The sequence below is a fragment of the Melopsittacus undulatus genome, chromosome 1 (genome assembly GCF_012275295.1).
Source record: "Melopsittacus undulatus isolate bMelUnd1 chromosome 1, bMelUnd1.mat.Z, whole genome shotgun sequence".
In the NCBI taxonomy this organism is placed as follows: Eukaryota; Metazoa; Chordata; class Aves; order Psittaciformes; family Psittaculidae; genus Melopsittacus; species Melopsittacus undulatus.
This window is the reverse complement of record NC_047527.1, coordinates 50487085-50509142: the sequence shown is the minus strand read 5'-3', so window position 1 is coordinate 50509142 and position 22058 is coordinate 50487085. Positions and strand designations below refer to the sequence as shown.

Below are 22058 nucleotides of genomic sequence, written 5' to 3'. Positions count from 1 at the left end.
GAGGATATCTGTGAAAGCACAGTAAGTTGTGCAGGTGTGCTTAGTGCTAGTTCCTTTGTAGCCTGAGTGCTTGATAGGCTGTGATGTGTGACCGTGCCATGCTTTACCTAGCAGCAGCTGAGGCTCAGCTTGGAATTTCACAGCTGCAGCCAGTGCTGAGGACAGACAGTTCCAGGGAGTGAAGTTCCTATAGGTGCAAACTGCAGCACAGCATTAACCTCTACAGTGTGCCCTTCGTCTTTCCCTTTTCTAGAAATGGTGCAACTGCCATGATACCATCATTCCCTCCATTTGCAAAAGTGAAAACTGTTCTCACAACATTCACAAAAACAAAAAAGCATGTTTGGAAAGTAACAACTAGCGAGCACTGATGAAAATATAACAGAGGGCATCATCTGCTTCACCTCTTGCTTCCAAGCAGACTGACATCTGATCCTGGAAACAAGGAATGAGAAATTATGTTTTTGATTTGGAAGGCTAATAAAACACTGCAACAGGTGGTCAATTTGAAATGTTCCCATTCTGTTGTGGAGGATTATTACTAAACAATGCTTATTTTTTGAAAGCTGCTGTTGTGCCTCAGTTTTGTTAACTTTTAGTTTGTCAGCTTTATTCAATCTTGAAAGATTTTTAAGTGGATTTTCCTGTTTACGTTACTTTCATTAGTAAGTTCCATTGCTTCTACCCCTAATTTAGTGTACAAATTGGTCCCAGGCAGAAAGTTGCAGTATGAATTCACATTCCCTTGAAGGACACCTGCTTGTGCTTTGAACGAAGGATCATTTCAAACTGAAAATGAATAAATGAGAAGTTTCTTAGGGGCAACTGCAAATGTGGTCTTAGCTTTCTAACAGACTGATGACAAAAATGAGATGTGGCTGTTTTCTTCTCTGATACGATTGTTTTTCATTAGCATCAGCAGTAAGCCCTACTGAGCAGTGCTGCAGCTCTCTGGCCTTTCACATTAGCACAGATGGAGATTGCTTTTGCAAGACCTGAAAACAACTGGTTTTACTTATGCATATATTCTCTTGTTGGAACAAAGAAATCACATAAAGCAAATAGCTAATGATTTCTTCCAGAGATCTTCACTTAATGTATGGATGCCTCATTCCCTTGAAGTCATTCTGTAGCAAGCATTGCTTCCTAATAAAGAGATTAAAGCAGAATGGAAACACTTACAGTCTGCTATAGCCATTGTTAAAAAAGAAAGATAATGCATAACATGTTCAACAAGATGTATTTTTCCAAAGCTAAAGCTTTCTCACATGCTGAGGGGAAAAAAATCCTCAAGCACCACACCATGGCACTGTATTCTGTTTAAAAAAACAAGTGTGTTGACATTTTCATGCGAAACCTAGGAAGACAGATGTTCAACCCCAAGGCCAAACGTCTGCCTAAGCAAACCCTCATGGGGAGCTGCAAGAGCAAATGTCAGGAGATGAAGCAATCATCTCTTAGGATATGTATAAACTACTGATGACTCTGAGATGGACAATGAACCTGGTGCTTCAGCCAGCAGTGAGGTGGGTTTCAGTCTCATTTAGTAATGCTCATGATTTTCAATATAATGCTTCATAATGGGAATTTCTCTTTTACTTTTTCTTGTTGCTTTTCTATAAACATAGGGAATTAGACACCCAAAAATTGCTCTAAGAGAACATGCTTAAAGTCATCAAGTGAAACATCCATGAAGTAGAAAATCTTAGTCTTCAGCTTGTTGCACAGTCTTATTTTGGCTCCACTGGACACCCAATTATATGACACAATCCTTAATTACAAGAATGTTTTCCTGAAGGTTTCTGCCTGACTCCTGTGTGCAACAGACTGGACTCTGCTCAGGAGATTATCCAGGTTTGTCTAGGAATAATAAATAAGGGAAACTTCTCCTCTGAGCCCAAGATTCATCTGTCGGAGAAGCACGATCCATACCAAACAAGACCAGGGAACTGCAGCAATAAAAAAGATGGGGTCACAGTTAAATCCATGGAAAGCTGATGTGGAGAGCTGGATTCTGCCCAGTTTCTGACACAAAGCTCCCCTGTAATGTCAAATAAGTAATTTCCTGCAGATCACAGAATCACAGAATGGATTGGATTGGAAAGGACTTTTAGAGATCATCTAGTTCCCAACTCCTCTGCCTCTCTGGCTGGAGATACAGACTTGATGGGCGGAAGTGGTGTCTTAGAACTGAAGTCACAGGGTGCTCTTCCTTGCATGTAGGAGGTGGTGCAACTGGAAAATTAGCATCTCAACTTGGGTACTCAGAATTGTAGACAGTCTAAAATTTGACTGTTCTCCTTCTTATCTCCTCACCTCTGAAATGGGAGTAATTAACTTCTCTTTTCCTCAGAAGAGTGTTATGTGTAGATGGATGACTATACTGATTATATAGAAGAAAGTATATGTGTTATAACTAATCTTATGTCTTCTGATTTCTCCCCAGCTTCAATCTAGTTTGAATAGTAGTTTATGCCTTGTGTGTGCTTTCCCCTGGGATCTCCAGTATATGTTTTTTGTAACCATTCATGTTCATAGTGTTCTTAAGTCATTTCAGGTATCATATGGAGTTATTCTATAGACAGAAGGTGCAAATGGAGCTAAGCATTGCTGGTGATACTATAGCACCTCTGAGAGAGGTCCCCCCAGTTTTTGCAGAATTCAGTGTCAGTGGATGTAGAGCAGTTCTGTATGCTCCCTGTGCATACAGATCTGATGAATTACCTTAAAAAATCTACAAATATCTGCATAAAAAAATATCAAAAATCTACAAAAGGCTATTTTTAAAAATAAATTTTTTCTGAGACTGAAAAATGCTAGAAGAAAGTGATCCCACAGGCTGTTACCATTTTGCCTTTGGTTTTTAAGAGTCATTGCACACAAATACACTAGAACACAGTGTAAACAAGGCTAAAAATCAAGTATTTAAAAAAAAGGTAAATATAATGATAATTAATGCTTAAAAGGAAGATGTCTACTATGCTGTCTCAAACATGTTTGCCATTTCAAAGTTTCCATCATTAGCCTTAATACAGCCCCAAAATGTTTCCTCTTTAAATTTGGCTTTACCCCCAGAAATAATTTCCTTTCTTGAAACAAAAAACAGCAGTGACAGCTCTTTTGCATGTTAAGACGTCACTACTGAAAATCTGATATCTCATATCCCTGCAGGCTCAGAAACTGGAGCTTTATGTCACTGCAGAAGGTTGATCTCCAGCTGCCTAATTGTTCTGTGCAGCTGCTTCTTTCAAATCCTGTAAGGACCTGATGTATCAAAGTTGAAATTATCAATTTCTGGCATAAAAAGCTTTCATAAGTTTTATACATATATTTGGTTTTATGATCTCAAAGCATGAGCCGTATAGAATTGGACACAGAATAACTATATAAGAAATCATTCTTTGAAAACTGAAACTCTGAAATACTTTTCGGTTGTTCTCATAATAGATCTTCATTCAGGAAAGACGCAGCTATAGAAGACGAGCCAGTGAAAACTTACACCCTCTGACACTCATTGTGTGCTTTTGGTAGTATAAAGTAATACAATACGGTGTTGGCTACAAAATATGTTTCTTGCACAGCTGCCCTTCACATTCAGTTGCTTGATTTCAGTAATAATAAAAAATACCCCATCCAAAGTAGTGTTTCATAGCACACTGTAAACATATAATTTGATCTCAGCACCATTAAGATGGTCAATTAAACAGAAAGTCAAGCAGCCAGCCACCTGTTAAATCCTTTCACAGTCCATCCATCATCGAGAAAGCTTGCCCCTTGCTCAGGCTCACACAGAGTTTTAGAGAGGCTGAAAGCTTATAAGGTCACCCCAGGGGACTTCAGTTACAGAGGGACAGGGAATCCTGGAGCCCTCCCAGAGAGGCAGCCTGACCTGGTCCTGCTGTGGGCTCTGCTAGAGCCAACCAGCTACCAACTACCAGGTTGGTGCTACTGTATTTAGTGTCTGCCAAAGTTGTTGAGCTTTGACAGATCTGACAATACTAATTATGTTTGGTGTTAAAAGCTTGGGATTTGACATAATGGTATGCCTGCATGTCTTAACTGAAGGTATTAAAGCTACTTTGAAATTACAAAGGGTGATGAGGAAATCCATGGATAAGGAAAAGGCTGAGGTACTTAATGCCTCAGTCTTTAGTAGTAAGACCAGTTGCTCTCAGGGTACCCAGCCCCCTGAGCTGGAACACAGGGACAGGGAGCGGAATGAATCCCCACAATTCAAGGGCAAATGGTCAGTGACCTGCTACAAAACTCTATGGGGCCAGATGGGATCCACCCAAGGGTACTGAGGAAGCTGGTAGAAGGGCTCACTGAGCCACTTTCCATCATTTCTCACCAGTCCTGACTAATTGGGGAGGTCCCAGCTGAACGGAAATTAGCAAATGTGACTCCCATCTACAAGCAGGGCCAGAAGGAGTATCCGGGGAGCTACTGGCCTGTCAGCCTGACCTCAGAACTCGGGAAGACTATGGAGCAGATCATCTTGAATGCCATCACATGGCAACCAGGTGATTAGACTCAGTCAGCATGGGGTAAGGAAAGGCTGTGGATATTGTCTACCCAGACTTAAGTAAAGCTTTTGATGCCATTCTGTGATTCTGTGATTTATCACAGCATTCCCTGGAGAAACCGACTGCCCATGGCTTCGGCCTGCGTACAGTTTGATGAGTAAAAATCTGTCTGGCTGATGGGCCCAAGAAGTGGTGGTGAATAGAGTTTAAATCCAGCTGGTTGTCAATCACAAGTGGTGTTCCCCAGGGCTCAGTAATGGGGGCAGCTCTGTTGATTATCAATAATCTGGACAAGGGGATTGAGTGCACCCTCAGTATGTTTGCAGAAAGCTCATGGGGAGTTGCATGGTAGTATTGATGTGCTGGAGGGTAGGAAGGCTCAGCAGAGGAATCTGCACAGCCTTGATTGATGGGCCAAGGCCAATGGTATGAGGCTCAACAAGGTGAAGTGCCACATCCTGTACCTGGGCTGCAACAACCCCATGCAACGCTACAGGCCTGGGGAACAGGTGGCGGTGTTGGTCAGCAGTACAAATATGTCCTAGCAGTGAGCCTAGGTGGTGAAGAAGGTCAGCAGCATCCTGACTTATATCAGAAACAGTGTGCCAGCAGGATTAGGGAAGTGATTGTCCCCCTGTACTTGGCACTGGTAAAGCTGGACCTTGAATTCTGTGTTCAGTTCTGGGCCCCTGACTACAAGAGAGAAGTGCTGGAGTGTGTCCAAAGAAGGGCAACAAAGCTGGTGTAGGGTCTAGAGCACAAGTCTTGTGAGGAGCAGCTGAGGGAATTGGGGTTGTTTAGTCTGGAGAAAAGAAGGCTCAGGGGAGACCTTATTGCTGTCTACAACTACCTGAAAGGAGGTTGTGGGGAGGTGGGAGTCAGTGTCTTCTCCCCAGTGAGAAGTGACAGGACAGGAGGAAATGGCCTCAAGAAGTTTGGACTGGATATTTGGGAAAATTTCTTCCCCGAAAGGGTTGTCAAGCCTGGAACAGGCTGCCCAGGGAAATGGTTGAGTCACCATCCCCGGAGGTATTTAAAAGACATGTAGATGTGTCACTGAGGGACATGATTTAGTGGTGGACTTGGCAGTGCTGGGTTAACAGTTGGATTCAATGATTCTCAAGGTCTTTTCTAACTTAAACAAATCTATGATTTTATGACAGCCAAATGATATCATATGTTCTTTCTCATTTTTCTGTGGAAATTGTATATCTAGACCAACATTTATCATTAAACTATTTTTCTTTAGATAACTGTCATATTAACCATGAATGCAATTAATAAAGTATTCATTTTCTGCAGAAAAACAAAGCATGTTTATGATATCGTAGTGTTGTACTTTTGATGTCTTGTTGGTTCAGTTTAAAATTATCCTAGATTTTATTCAATCAGGACAGAATGGTGTAGCACCATGAAGGGTGTCAGCATGCAAAATATAATAGGTTTACAGTCACTTCTAAAATCTGTCATTTTGGTCTCATATTAACGTTAACAGTATACAGTATACAGATGTATCCTCAGGTCATAGAAAGTACTGACTCTTCTCCATAGCAAGTAACAATGTGGCAAGGTAGGCCTTTGCATGCACCTTGCTCTAGGTTATCTATGTTCTGTTCCTGATTCACTTAATTGCTCTTTAAGTTTTTTTTTAGAAAGGAGAATAAGATGACTTTGAGTTTGGTTTTGAAAAATAACTGAATCATTTCCTGGTCCTGCAACCCAAACAAACAAATTTCTACCAAAAATTGCATTGGAGCCTAAGCGTTTGTATTGATATAGAACTGCCTAGAAGAATGAAGTGGGTTGGAATTTCCGTGTTTCAATCAGAAATGTAAATGTAAGGCTTGAGTTTTGTCTGTCTGTTCTGAAAGGAAGCATGCCAGTGTCCACTAAATAACATTGTTTTGAATGATAAGCAGGTGCTTGTTGGTGTGAAGTTTTGCTGAGATTCTGAGTAAAAAAGTTAAAGGGCAAATTTTCCAAAGCATTTCACTCCTACATTTATCAGTGGAGTAAGCCCTGAGAATCCACGGCAGGGAAGAAGTAACCAGGTGATGTCCATGATGTGAAGAAGGGAGTCAGAGTGTATCTGATTTACAGAAACACACTTTTTAAGCAGTATAGCTAAACTAGTTTACAAGCAACTGATCAATTGCTGTAACTTGTAAGGTTTGTCATCCATCTTGTTCTACTGACTGGCTGGAAAAGTAATAGGCCAATTATGCTTGTCATGTGCTATCTTAAACTCTGATGGCATTAATTTGAATATTTTAATGAGGTTTTTTTTCTATAGTTAGTCACACCATTATGCTATTTATGTTCTCCATGAATTCTCCAAGTAGGAGGGGTTCATTTTTTTTTAATACAGTTGGGTTATTGAATTGGGCTTTGTAGTTTCTCTTTTTTTTTTGTGTTTTTTTTAGGTGTTTTGGAGTCCATTTAACTATATTTTACTAGTTTCCTACTGCTGTTCTTTGCCTGTACAACCACTCTTCTATAAAGTGAAAATCTTGGACTGTACCCATACATACATGAAAAGATAGTTACACCTGTAATAGGTTTAGCTCTCAAAAAAATTCTGAATGGACCTCTTTAGTGGGAAATACGTGGGAAAAAAAATCATATGGTGATTTCTGAAATTTCATTTCCTTGCCAACGAGAAAGAAATATTCATTTCTTTTCCTCATTAGACTGTCACTATTTCATGACAAACTCAGTGTGGTTCATTTATGGTTTCAAATTTTCTATATCTTTAGGCTTATGGTACATCTTCATTATATCATTCACACTTTTAAAACAGCTTATGGTAATACTCAACATTGGCACTATATTTTTCATCCTTGAAACAATCCATGAATGAGAAAAGTAAGGATTATTAGCCCCTTATTACTGATGAGAAAGCTGAATAAAAAGTGAGTTAGAGCCTGAATTTTAAACTGGATATTTTGATTCCAGTCTTGTAAATGCTGATAACATTGAGCTTCTCATCTGAATACTAAAGTTTTCTTTTTCTTTTGGTAAGAATACATATGCAGTGGGTTTCCACTAGCTTCCTATTCTAATTCCTGTTTCATTTAATCTCATTTCAATTAAGAATCAAGATGAAAGGAAAATAATATTAATTATAGCTATTAGCTCCAACCTCAATAATTTGGTTTGCAATAACAAATATTAAAGCAGTGATTTAGGAGTGATTAAGCTGATTTTAAAAGTTTAGAAACTGAACAAGGCAACATATTTCATAATTCAAAAGTTGTGGTTTTCTAATCAATACACTGATAACAAAGTTTGACAAAGTGATTACTTAATTAAGCTTTGGCAAACTGAAGTTGCTGTTATCACCTAGATAAAGACAAGCAAGCATGCTCCCTGTGACAGCTGGACTTCTAATCCTCCTTAGGGAGAGGAATGGAGGAGATGAGGTTACTTCTTCTTTTATTATATGCATTGATGCTTCCACATAAAAAAGTTTGTTTAGCATCTTCTTAGGGGTCTTTCTTGTAACCTTGCTGTTTGAGATCATTTTTTTCTGCTCACCAAATTAAAACTGGTTTGTTTTGATTGATATTTGCCTTCAGTGTTTAAAGTTTAAATCTTGTTGCAGTCAAGTTACCAAGTTTTAGATCTATCTGGAGTTTGTAGACTTTCATGTGGAATGGGAAGATTAGCACTTAGAGTTGATAAGTTAACTTTATTTCCTAAAAATTGATTAAATCCATGAGTTCTCTGTTTTGTTTTGGGGTTTTTTTTGTTGTTGTTTGTTTTTTTTAGCACAAATGTTTGCACTCATGAGAAAATTCAGCTGACTTAATTTTGGCAAATCAAGGAAATGGCAAAAACAGCTGTAAAGAAATTAATATTTGGCTATTTTGCTTGGCATACAGCATATTTCTCAGTAAGAGTAGAGTTTTTCCCTGCTAGAATCATTAATTTTGCTGATTTACTGTAAACATTTGAAATGGCATAAGAGAGCCTAATTTCCTGCCTTTCTTTTAGAAATAGTACTGCCTGATTCCCACATGCAGCCTACTTCAGCTTGGAGTGTTTATCAGTACTATTTATTGTTCTTGTTACAACTGGGTGGCAGTCTATGGCACATGTGCTACTACACGGCTCACTGGAAAGAGGGACCTGAGGGCATGCAGGGCATTCCTAAACCTCCAGCAAGGTTCAAACCTGATTAGGCTGAGAGACCATCAAGATCCCATCCCTCAAACTCTCAAAATGGAGGAGTTTGCATTTTCACTTTGCGACTCATGAGGTATAGGCTATAATCTAAATGAATTAAATGCAAAGTAATTTTGATTTTGTGCAAAGATGAGAGTTTCACAGAGCTCCAGGAGAAACTCCAAGACTCTTGTAGTCACAAGATTAAATTAAAAACACTGTGAAATGTTAACTCAGGATGCCAGAGAGCTGTGCTGTTTAGCTCAGGTCTATTTACTCACCATCTCCAGGGCAGCTGCTGTGAGTCAGCAACTGACCCTGAGCCCATGGTTTATCCCTTCCTGTGGACAGACCAAAGCAGAGGGGTTGTGGATGGGTGATCCTCATGGCCAGGGGAGGTGGGGAAAAGGAATAAAATGCCCCTAAACCTCAGCAGACTCTGTCCTCCATAAAAAAACAAACCTAGAGAAACTTCTGCACTTCATCTTTCAGGGGGTGAGGGAGTGAAGCAAGCTGGCTTGGCTTAGACAGGCAAAGATGAGATGGTCCCATCAGCAGATTGTGCTGTTGTATCACTGGAAGCTGTACCTCAGCACTCCTAGCTTGCCACAAATTCCTTAAGGCAATATGCACATTTGTCAGCAAATACAATGTTTTTTTAACTCTTAGGCTAATATTCATCAAGTCCTGCAATTAATGCAGCTTGTGACTCTTAAGATCTTACATTTGACCTGATCTGACCCACATTAAAGTCATCATCAGTTGTCATTATTGGATCATTTAAATAAATATGCTGATCTGATGAAGTAATTTTAGTCTCAACCTCTACCTCTGATGTGAGATGGCAATATCTAAAAACATTTAATTCTGCAACAATGAAACTTCAAGTAACTGGTAGCACAGTTGTAAATGTCCAGGTGCCAGTGTTAGGGGGCTTGATTATTACTGCAGAGGTGGGAATTTTTCTTTCACCAGCTTGTTTTAGAGGTCCAGGAGGAGATATTTTTTAGTTGTTCTAGGCAGCTAAATCTGATTCTATTTTCCAACCCAAATAGAAAATATCATCTTATTTGTTTCTTGTTGACTCTCCCAGACATGTTGTGCCTCTGCCTTGACCAAACAAAAAGTAGCCATGCTACTGTTCTGCTGGACAGCTGAAAGTTGTTTACTCATTTTGTTAATCCAGTTCCAACCAAGCAGTGAATGTGGAATCTGAAAACTTCAGGCTGCAGAAGAATCAGGTTTTCTGTAATATCTAGTTGCAAGTACCCAGAAAATGGATATGAACAATTTCCAAAGGAAAGGCTTTAAAAAGCATATGTGATGTTGAGGATTACCATATGCAAGAGGATTATTATTTGAGAAACAAAGGGCATAAGAGATTACAGCACATTAAAGGGGAGTTGGTTTACATCAAAGGTGCAGTATGGTTACACACTTTGTATAATATAGGGCATTGGCCAAAGAGCCAGTCAGGATTTACTATGAGCTTTCAGGCTCTTTTAACTTTTCTGATTTCAGTTCTATATGCCAGTGTTTGAAATATGCAAAGATGTTTGCATTCAGAAGTGAATTAACAGCAACAATAATCAGCTTACAGATTCCTGTTCTGTGATATGCTGAGGGGGAAAAAAAACAAACCACCAATGAACTCCAGACATTTAGGTCAAATATAAAAAGCCTGTGGGCTGTTTGGAGAGAGCACTCAGCTGAATGATTGCATGATTCTTTGGAAGGAATTTCTATTCAGCAGCCCAGCAAAATAGCCTCTTCTCTTTAGCAAAATGCCTGGCTCAAACATTTAATTTCCTTCATCTTGTCTTGCCGATTTGTTTTCATCATCTTGTTACAGCAAAAATCTGAAAAAAAAATTATTTGGTGTTTACTTATAAAATATTATGTGATATATATTTAGCATTAAAAGTTTAGATTTTTTTTGTAAATTTCAAATTAAAGAAATTGACAATCAGCATTACTATGGCAACAGATAGGCAAGGTCTAGCCAGAAGGACAGGAGCTTAATCCTCTTGCATCTCATTTTGCTTTCTCTGCCTGCAGAGATAGCTTGAAACTGACTTGTAGGTCAGATTTGAGCCTTAAAGCTGTGACAGCATTTCTGTAAGTTTGCAGCTGAGTGACAGTTCCACATTTTTTGTCCCAAGAGCAGAGCTCGGCAATTCATTAACTCCGAACTATCATCCAGATTGACATACCCCTATACGTATCCTGACCCTCTCAGGACTAGTTTGTACTGGTAAGTTCCAGTAGTCATGAAATAAAGCATCCAGACCAGCCTACTGGTCATGTAATTAAATAAATGCAGGGAGCATGTTAATGAGCCTTTGGCACCAGGAGTCACTTGGCAGCAGCAGAGTTTGGCAATCCACTCTTCATGGTGCGAGATGTCCGTTCACCTGCAGACATGAGTCCTCGGAAGGCCGGCGTCTGCCCGGTGGGTGCATGCTGTCCTTTCTGTCCAAAGCCGAAAATACCATCGTCCAAGGAATGAGAGTTTATAGTACGAGCATCATCAGGCAGGGCTGTGGCTGAGACAGTAACAATAGCAGGCAAACACCAGAGGGAGTTATTGTTCTACTGGAGATCTGGGAAAGGAAAGTCTCGGGTTACCGGACTTGTAATAGCGTGAGTGAGGTTTCTAACCAAAGAATAAAGTTTAGATGAAGTGACTGTACAAAAACATAAATAGTGAAACGATTAATTCTGGTAATGTTTGAAGGAGTTTGTGTTCTTTGCCATTTTTCAGGGCTGACTCCAGGGTACTGATTCTTTGTGCCAAGGAGTTGCTGCATGATGCTCACCTACCGTCCACTAAGATGTGTTAATGATACTAGAGGCTTGCACTCAGTGTCCAGACCCAGATGAGCAGAAAATAAAAAATACGTTTTTTCAGCTGTTTATTTAGTTTTTTCTCCTGGTCGATCCACTTATGCCCTCCCTCTATCAGAGTGCTTGTGTCTGAGTGGTTAAAGTCCTTGGACTCTCAGAGTTCTGGTTCCCAAGTGTGCTGCATGCTGGAAAGGGACCAGGATGCTATCATCTCCCCATGTGCCTTGGTGTTCCATGGAAGCACATCTGGGTACACAGATAGGAAAGAAGCGAGTGGGTTTTCTACTCACTGAAAATGAGCTGGTCTTTCAGCAGCTATACTTGTATTTTGTGCCTGCTAAAAGTCTGTCCTTCTACCCACAAAGTTTCATCTGGCCTGGACCAGGAATATTGAATCTGCTGGGCTCTCCATAGAGGCTCTCTTAACTGTTTCGTTTGCAGTAACTGATAGAAAGAAAACACCGTCAGTCCCAAGGTGAATCTATGCCAGTAGAACAAACTGACCCAACAGCATTGTAGTTCACACAATGCTGGAGCAGGTGGGAAGCTTCTCCAGTTCACCAGTGAATGTTTGAGACAATAGACTAAAGTGGAGACTCACTCTCTATCTGGACTTGTAATTATTGCTTCTGCGCTGACTGCTTTTAGTTCCTATTATTGACATGGTGCTTAACTTTCCACAGCCATTACGCTGAGTTTCACCTGTGGAATATGAAGCAAAGATAAGCTCATTACACAATTCAGCTGTCTTTTCAGCAGGACTTCAAAGTTCTCTTCTATTCTCAGAGGGGTATTCTGTAAATATCACCCTTTCATTTGCAAATATCAAAGTAAATCCAGGCTAAGCCAAATGTTAAATTGTACACCCTGGCTTTCACAGTGTGCCAAGGTGAAGGATTCTGCAATAACACTATTTTATTTTTTTTAATAGTTTTATTGCAGGTGTGTAAGATCAAATGGAGATGAGACTATTCTCTTCTTAGGTGTGTCAGCTTTACAGAGCTCACCAGCACAAAAAGAGAATCTTGGCATTGTTATAGTGGTGAACATAGAAGATGCTTTATACATTCAGGTGGATGACTTGTATTGTAGAGATCTTTTAAAAGATCTGGGCATTATTAGAGGTGGGTGTTTAAGTGTTGATTCATTAAATCATATCCATACATGAATTATCCAGACAGTAAACTTTTTCTTTCAGTAGGTAAAGAAGAAACCTGAGAATCAAATGCTCATCTTAATTACACCAGTGTGATTTAGAAGAGGTAAAATGTAGTTACGTATTTAATAATGTGGATAGGTGCCTAGTTAAATTTACAGAAACCCCTATAAGGATCAGGTGTTTAAGTAATTTTGGTTTTGTAAGTGATTAAATATCAGTATTTCTGTGACTTCAGCTCTGATTGCTTGGCTGGAAGGTAATACATTGCTCCTCCTCATTTTGAAGCTAAAAATCTGTGTACAAATTTGAGTCTTCCTACAATATGGAGAGAAGTAAAGGTTATATATGAAGGCCAACTTCAGCTCAGGAAAATAACTCTTCCTAGGCTGTTCTCACAGTTAGGGTAAAGACAGGGGCTCCTCCATGCACCTAAAATTAGGCTGCAGTGATAGCACACTGTCTTCAGAAATGATATTGTCGTGCAGCATCTCTGTCCCTATTTCCCAGTATCTTGCTCCTTCCAACTCTGTTAATATGGCTGCTCTCTGAAACTGTCCTGTAAATCTGGCTGCTTGTATTTTAATACTTTTTTTTTAATAAATAAATAGATAAATTGAATGTAAAAGCGGTGTTATGTATCATGTACCTGATCTGGTTGACAGCACCATCCAACTGATGTGTCTTAGTACAGGTGAGGATGTAGTGATGCGGAATTGAGTCATCTAGTCATCTAGAAGGCTAAGTCATCTGCATTGGTACTGCCACTGAAGACAACTGCTATCAGACCATGTCCTTAACACATGCTCTGAAAGGAGCTGAAATGATCCTTTGTGAACAGTTCATTCACAGGTGGCATTTTCATTATAGACTTTCAAACATTTCCTTGTGACATTTCTGTGAGGCTAAAACATTTCTGTGTGACTTGCCTATAACTCCTGAGTAGTGCAGTTGTTTCTTCTGCAACAGTATTGTAGAACTGAGGTGAAGGGAAATAACATTTTTTGTTAAGTAGCTTTTATGATGAATAGTGCTGGTTGGTCTGGAGAACATTGGCTTGCTGGGGTATAGAGAGCTTGTACATGAGCTTGTGGGCCTAGCACCTGTCCTCCATTGACTGCAGATACACAAAACAAGCTATTTTATAGTCCTGAAGCAAATGTTGTCATCACCCAAAACACAAAAACATGGTGAATATCTCATAAGACCAAAGCACAGTAGCAAACACAGCAGCTGGGGCATTGATTTTTGAGCTGTACTTACTGGTGCATGACAGAAACAACAGAAATTCACATGGGTACATGAAAAAGGCTAGATACACCACAGAAAACTTCAGGACATGACATTGGGGGTGCGCAGGAAAATAGAGTGACTATTTTTGGTTAAAGTAGGTGCTGATAGCAGCTAAGATTTGCAAGACATCTCGCATGTCTCTGATGCTTCCAGAGCTGAAGTAAGTCAGAATCCCCTTTGTTCTTTGTTAACAAAGATTCAACGATTGATGCTTACTCCATCACCACAGTCCTTTCCCAGCAATAGCATTCATCTAATCCAAATTTGATTGGCATCTCAAGTCAAAAAGGAATAGCAGTACCATGTTGTTGGAAGAGGCAGACATGAAGAAACATCACATGCTTATGAATGTTAAATTTACTCATCAGATAAGCATGCCTAAGGGAAGGACAACTCCTCTAAGCTACTGGAAATATTGTGTTTGTGTAAAATCAGAGGACCACAAACAGTTAAAACTTGCAATGCCAAGCATGGCTTACATTCAAAAGTAATCATTGTGATATTACCTTAAAGCTCAGAAGGCTTTGCCAGGCAAAGCATGTAGGGACAGCAGAAGAAGCATTTGTAACATGAAGAATCATTTCTCACCAGGATCTTTCAGGATCTGCATCTGTGAAAAGAAATCCCATATCTCAGGGATAAGAACAAAGGAAAAAAGTCAGCTTGCCCTTGAGAAAATATGACATGCAAAGCTCATACAGTTCTTTAATAACATTTTTAGAAACTTGTTCTTTTGAATGCCTACTATGAACAACAGTCACCCTTTGGGGCCCTGTCATGAGGACATAAAACCTACAATTAAATTAATCTTAATCACAGCAGTGTGTGCTGCGTATGTCAGACTACAAACAGGGAAGAGGCACTGGGCAGTAGTCCCAGTGAGAACACAGACTAATCTCCAAGAGTAAAACTCATGTATCGCTCTTACACCCATCTTTTAATTTTCTTCATTTCTATCTAAGGTTTTTACATCAAGGTATTAGGACACTTCATTTGATGTTTGTGGTCTTCTGAAACTGTAGCCCTTCCACCTCATCTGAAATACTGTATCTACATAAAATTTTTCCTAGCTCATCTATGTCCAAACTCATTTACCAAGGTAGTGTAATGTCTGATTCCAAAGGGTTTACATATTAAAAAACTCATCACTCCTTTGAGTCCCCTGAACAGTTTATCACTCTAATTTTTGTAAAGGGTATTTGTTGAAGAATTTACTGGGTGTCTTTGGAGCTGGATGTAATTTTATCACTGGTAGTCTGTCAGGATTAGTCAGCAAAGCATTTCATCAATACCTAGCAATACTGAGCTGTTAGCATGCTCTTATCTCCTTTGCTACAACATCTTAGTTTCATTTATGCAGCTGAATTTGCTTCAGACAAGTTGCATAGGCGCCAGCTCAGGATTAGTCCAAGGCTACTAACTGAAACCATGTTCAGGTTAGCCAGGAGCAGCCCCAGAGGCAATTCTGCTTTGCTTCTGCTTGTGTCCAGTCTAATCTGTCACTCACTGGAGCCTGGATCTATGCTGGGTCCTCTTGGGAACCCAAAACTGTCTAGCTCCTTTTGCCAAATTAGAAAAGCAAAAGTCTAAGCAGTACATCCTGAATCCAGTCTTACTTCCACTGTCTGGGATCATTAGGGAGTTTCTTTCTCACCCTAGCTCTGGTGTGGGCTAGAGGAAAAATAAAATGTAAGCAGAATATACTTATGTAAATAAGTTTGAGGGACCTTTTCATAGTAAGGTGATGGGATACCGCAGGAACGATCTCCATTTTAGTCAGTCTGTTTTCCTTCATCCCTAAAATGACATAACAAAACACCCACGCTCCAGAATGCAGCATGATTCATATGAAAGTCTACCCTTGGCCAAGCCTGTACTTGACAATTCTTATGCTTTGCAGAGTATTATTTCACAGGACAGCCAAGGAGAGAACAACTGGAGACTGAAACTATCTGTGTATACACAGATGTGTATTCCTGGGCTAGCATTTCCCTGCCTGACCTCAGGAAGACTAGATGAAACACAGCACTAGCTGCTGAGCCAATGAGACTCTTTGAACTGATAACCATGGCATGTTCTGTGATGTGGTTTGCCTGGAAACCTATTTGTTTCTTTTGAAAATCCAAAATGCCAAAATGACATCAGTTGTAGTGTGCACTGAAAAACTAGGCTGAGATGGCAGACTGTTCTGTTCCATAAATGATTGCAGATGTTTGGGTGAAGGCTGCAAAACATGAGGATTTTCAAACATGTACATGTGGGGAAGGAAATTAGGGACATACATAAACATGAACATATTTGTTATATATTACAGCCAGTCAGCTGGTCCCATTTTCAGTTGGCTATTATTAAAGATGTGCAAAAATAAGTGGAAACTATGATAGCTGGAATACATCTGGTTCAGTGAATGTTTTTTATTTCTGACTCTATAGGCTTACCTCCCTTTGTCTGATGCCAGTTACATACTAGACACGTAGAATTGTCAGCAGTCTGAAGAAGAGGCTTAGGCGATATACTGCTGATTTTTATTACCACCAGATTGCAAAAGCATGTAGCCTAAACTGGTTTTCCGACAGGCTGAGTCCCAGCTCTCCATCCCAGGAGCCTCCTATGCTAAGTAAAATCTGGCTGGTACCAATTTAGGAAGCTGTCTGTGGTGTCCCTTAAGTGGCTTGGGTCATTTGCCAGAGTCACAGGCATGGGAAAAGGATGGGAAGAATTTCTACTAGCTGAAGAGTTGCTGGCATCTCCTGATCTCCAGATTTGGGCTCTGGTGCTGAATTTCAGAAGGAAGGTGCTAATAGTTCTTGTTGATGCTACATCAAGAAGGTGAGTGACAAGGGCTGTTGCAGGCCATGGACACCTGCTTCCCAGCCATAGGAAAAACCGAATCATCATGGGCCTTCAGTTTCAAAACACCAATGGCAAGCAAAATCTGTTACAGAAAACTGGTTAAATGGTTTCTGTGTCATCTCTTTGGGCCAATTCCATTCCCATATGTGAATTCTGACAAGTCCTTCAGCTGACTTGTCTGAGCTTAACTCGCTATGCAGCTGTGGACAGAGAGTGAAGAGGGGTTAACTTGCAGTTGTTCTTCAGTGTTATCTCTAGTTATATTAGTGTTAAGTTCCTATAAACTCAGCTGACATGTCTACACTTGTGTATTTGATAGTGATGGCAAATTAAAAATGAAGCTTCAAGTATTTACATAGAAAATCTCATTGTTCACTTAAAAATTAATGGGGCAACTGCTTTTTCAAATGTGTCCTTTTTAACTAATTGCATCTTTTGCAATGTACAGTTGGAAGGTGGAAAACATAATTTCTTTCCTGATTAGTGTTGCTCTTTTCCATTTGACAGAAATTTTATTTTTAAGTGTTTTCACATCTGCAAATGTCCCCTTTCTGTTTGCACCTCTGTCCACATCACTGAATGTTATCAGCAGTAAAGTGAACAATTACAGGTAGAGAAAAGCAATGAGGAAATCACACACGTGGTATATAGATACGAGTGTGCCATAAAAGCTGATACTGAATTGCATATGGGTAGGGAAAAAAATTCACTGCTTTTATGAACTGTGCAAAACTATTCAAACATTTTGTTGTTACCGGATGGGTTCAAGAAGCAACCATACAAAGAAGTTAAATAAAATGCACTAAGAGATTGTGAAGGATAAGACATTAGGCTAGGGAAATTGCTGAACTGCAAGTCACTGTAGCTGGGAGAGTGGCTCGGAGAGAGGACGTTACTTTGTCTTGTTCTTCTCTTGAGCAGCCTGCCTTAGCCACTGTCCAAGATGCCTGTAATGAGGTGGAGGTTCGGATGCTGTTTCAGAGTTTAAGTGAGAAAAATAACTTCTTAAAATTAATAGAAATTCTAATTATAGCACAGGTTTTCTCCAGCTAAGATTCTACCAATATGTTTTGCCTTATTATCAAGTAATTGCATACAACTGAGATTGTGTCTCAAGTGGAAAACATCAGCTTTCAGATGCATAGGTTCAAAAGGAACACTATAAAAGTTGATTGTGTGTGCTAGAAGGCAAAACTTAGCCAGCGATTTCAAAACTTGTTACTCGTGCTCTGTGGTTTATCCTTTCCTCAATACATCCAACTTCGTAAATGACTTTGTGTTTAAAATGTTTTCTTATGCGTAGCAATGTCTGGTAGGTTCAGTGAAATTTAGCAGCTGGGGGAGGGAGAGAAACACAAAATCTTTGCAGATTCTGTCCATATGAAAATCAGCAGACAGCATCACAGATTGAAACTGGTGCTGCAAGTGACAGCAGGGACTAAAGGTTTCATCAAGACCAAGCTGAGGTCAGTATGATAATGGTCAGAGACAGGACCTGACCCAAATATCAAAGCTCCAGCTGACTTCAGCAGAGCTGAACATGTTGAAAACAGAACACTTGGTACAATTGTTAGTTCACAGAGTTAAAGTCTGACCTGGGAAAGAGAACTAATACAGAGCCACACAGTGCATTTTGCAGGGGACACACCTGAGAGAAGCTGCCACCGCTGTGCAAATAACATTGATAAAGAGCAGCAAGTACCTGACAGCAAGATGGAAGTGTACTAAGAGAATAAAAGTGCTTGGCTGAGTTAACTGTGGGACCATCCAAACTCCTGAGCCAGTACTCAGCATCTTGCAAGGTTGTATTCTCAGTAGTGAGGGTAAATATCAGAAGGAAGGGAACACGATGGTGCAAAATATGTTGTGCTGCAAGGAAGGTAAAGTGAATTTTTGGTTATGTCATTCAAAAAATAAATGATTCACCTTCATTAGAAATAGAACATAGCATGTTTCTGTGCTTTAGGTGATGAGACTTTTAAATCCTGTCTGGTTCTGGGGAAAGATGTAAGCCTGGACCTCATCCAAGCAGAATTTACCTGCAGTGATGGCAACAGCATGTTATGCTGATAAGTACTCAAAGCATGCTGGTGCTGGAGGAAATTCTATTATACTCTGGTTGTTCTGGTATCAGAACTGAGCAGCACAGCTGCCTGCATGTTCCGCTTTCTTGGGCAACATGACAAATCAAGCAGGCTGATCCTTCCCTCACTAAATTTATACTAAAAATTGTTGGCAATCATTTTGAAACAGCTCATTCTTTAGTAAGTGCTATCTTGACATCATTTGAGGTATAGTTCTGGAAGCCATATTGCTATTTGAATCTCCCAACCACAACAGGTAAGAGCACATCAAGATCTGAGGGAGTGCTTGCTTGGCCAGGGTGCTATGCAGACATAATAGTTCAGCTGTAGAACTAGTGTGTTAGTTTAATTCACCAGTACACTTAGAGGGGGTTTTATGAGGCTTTACAAGATATAATCCAGAGGACCTCATGGTTTCTTTCTTTTTTTTTTTTCCACCTTGGACAAGAAGATAATTTCAGACTGAGGCATCTGTAGCATATGTTTTCTGCAGAGCTGGTGATAATAGCAACATTTTAGTGAGGTCCCTAAACGAGTTACGTCACTTGTTTTTGACTCGGCAATCAGAGAGAAACTAGAGAGGAAGCCTGCTGTCACTGCTGGAGAGAGGATATAGGTCCTGGCGGCAAGCCCAGGCCTGCTCAGCAGATCAAAGGCTCTTCCCTTGGCTTCCAGAGCAGCCGGAAAAGCAGCTGCCCAGTACCCTTTCAGCATCCTTCGTTCCTTTCCCCTGTGCCAGCAAATAACAACCTCTTTTTGCTCCCCACCTTGGAAATAGTCTCATTTTTTTCCCTCGGTATCCTGCCAAACAAGGTTCTTTTAGAGAGAGCACTTGTGTTTACTACCTGCAGATCCCAGGGCCAGCCAGTGGAAATGCGCTGGGGATGCTGTGGTTCTTACACACTCCTCTCTCCTCCCGGACATGCTCCCAGTTGCTGATTTTGACATGGAAGAGGAGGCAAAGCCGAAAAGAGCAAGCCGTGGCTATAAACCACATGCTGTTTTTCAGGCCAGCCCAATGGAAGATTTCAATTTGGAAAAGTACTTTTTGTGCCAAAACAGCGTAACAGCCACACTTTGAAAGTCTTCCCACTCACCTCCCAGAAAAATAAATAATGTGGCTTTTTTGTGGGCTTCTTGATGGTGAGTTTTTCCTTTTTAAATACATGACCGCCTTCCTCCGGAGCTGCCGCTTGTCAGTGCTGCTCATCGCTGTCCCTGTTAACTGGTTCCTGCCAGGAGGTTTGTCCACTGTGAGAGTGAAGCAGACACGTGGGAGAACTGCAGACTCCGCAAGAAGAATATTATGTCTGCTATTAGGGTGCCGTTTCTTCTGAAGTTACACAATGGGCTGGTTGATGGGAGCCTTTAAAAATAACTGCACTGCGCTTCAAAGGCACATGCAGCTCTTAGCTACCAAGTTACCGCTAAAAAGGGGGAGATCACCTGACCCTTGCCTGCCCTGCAGGCATCATCAGCATCACCAGCACCTTTTCTCCTCCCTGGTTTTACAAGTCCATCTGACCAGCAGTGATAGGTGTATAACCTGTCCTGCCTGGGTCTGCTAAGATCTTAAAAATGCTTCTGTAATTGCTTTTGTTAGCACTGCGAGGCACTCCAGCTTGCGGTTCCAGCTGCAGCTGTGGATATGAGGTTTTCCTTGCTCAATAAGCAGTCCCCGAGCATGGGTTTGCTGACTAATGATCTGCCATAATGAAAATTACTGTGGGAGCAATGTTTTAAAAGATCTTTGTTCCCAATGTGAGCTTCTAAGGGCTATTAAAGCTGTGAGCCTTTCGGGAGCTGCTCTGGGGAGCAGAAGCTCTTCTCCCTGTGTTCTCACACTGCTAATAAGGCCTTCATATGGGTTTGCCTATTATTTAGTAGTAATATTCTTTATGGAAGCATCAGAAATAGTTAAAGCATGTGACTGTGAACTGGCCCAATGCCTAGTCCAACTGCTTGGTATGTCCCTATCTGTAGGCAAGTTATTCTATGCCTCAGTTTTTCCTTTAGTAAAACGAAGAGAACATGAGAATTAGTGATGCTTTTAAAATGTTTAATGTCTATGGGAAGGTGGTGGAAACCGTTGGAAATGACAGATGCAGAAGCAGTAAAGGAAGAGAAAGGATATTTTCCGTAGCTTTCCTTATTGTACCTGATGCTATAATAATGGAATCTAATTTTCTAACACATCTTTTGCATAAATATGTTAGACAGCAGTGGCACTGCAGGGGAAATTAGAATAAGTGGAGAGAGTAACTGCAGGATCATTATCACCAGAAATACATATCATTGTTTATTAACATAAAGTACCTCTAACGAGGCACAATTATGCCTCTATTTTTTTCTCATTGTTGTTCTTAATTGTTCTTCTCCATGTGTCTTCTAACACTGTTTCTTTATTATGTGTATTGGAAAACTCCTCAGGGATCCCAGCAAGGCACCGCTGTTGCAGAAAGACAAGGGAGCCCCCAGAGTATGTACAGTCATTTCTTTCTTTCTCCCTTATCTCTCTTTTCTGCCTTTATTGGCATCTTCCCACTTGCCTTTTTCTTCCACCCTGTGAGTCTGCTTTTGTCTTTGCTACAACTGAAACAAATTATTTTGACAAAATTAATATAAAAAAGGAGGGCAAAACACTCTCTTGTGCTTTGTTTAGTAGAAAAATGTGCACATTAGAAAATATTGAAGCTCTAATGACTTCAGAGGAAAATTCAGGTTGCAAATAAGACAAATGGATACCCAAAGCAAATGTGTGGATGCATCAGGCAGGATTTTATCCAACACCATGCTGTGTCTTTATCCCAGGAGAGGTGAGCAGTAGACATGGGCCCTGATCTTCAGCAGATTTTAGAATTCTGGAAAATTAATCATTACAAGAAGCTCTTAAAGGATTTCAAGGAGTGGGTGAAGAAAGTATTTTGTCTTGAGAGGCCAGCTCAGCGCTTTCTTGATCTTTTTACTGTCCTGGTAAATCATTTATTAGGGCAAACTTTCAAAAAACTCCCACACAAACTATATTAGGCAGAGTCTGCCAAAAGTCATATTAGTCTGTGTTTATGCTTTCTGGACCTAAAAAAGTTGAGGTTGTAATACCAGGGTGGTACAGGCCCCTGCCTGATAGTGGGG

At 40.3% G+C, this 22058-nt stretch overlaps 1 protein-coding gene across 4 annotated transcripts in view; it reads left to right on the top strand.

Moving 5' to 3' along the window:
- The window catches only part of DLGAP1 (DLG associated protein 1), a 136386-nt gene that overhangs the window by 60848 nt on the left and 53480 nt on the right, over positions 1–22058 (top strand). For 2 of the 4 annotated variants that reach the window (XM_034067759.1, XM_034067773.1), the window contains exon 5: positions 20701–20713. The exons of the other annotated variants lie outside the window; for them this stretch is intronic. In XM_034067759.1, the coding sequence (XP_033923650.1) occupies positions 20701–20713 (13 nt within the window). The remainder of the gene's footprint in view (positions 1–20700; positions 20714–22058) is intronic. 4 annotated transcript variants of the gene reach the window in all.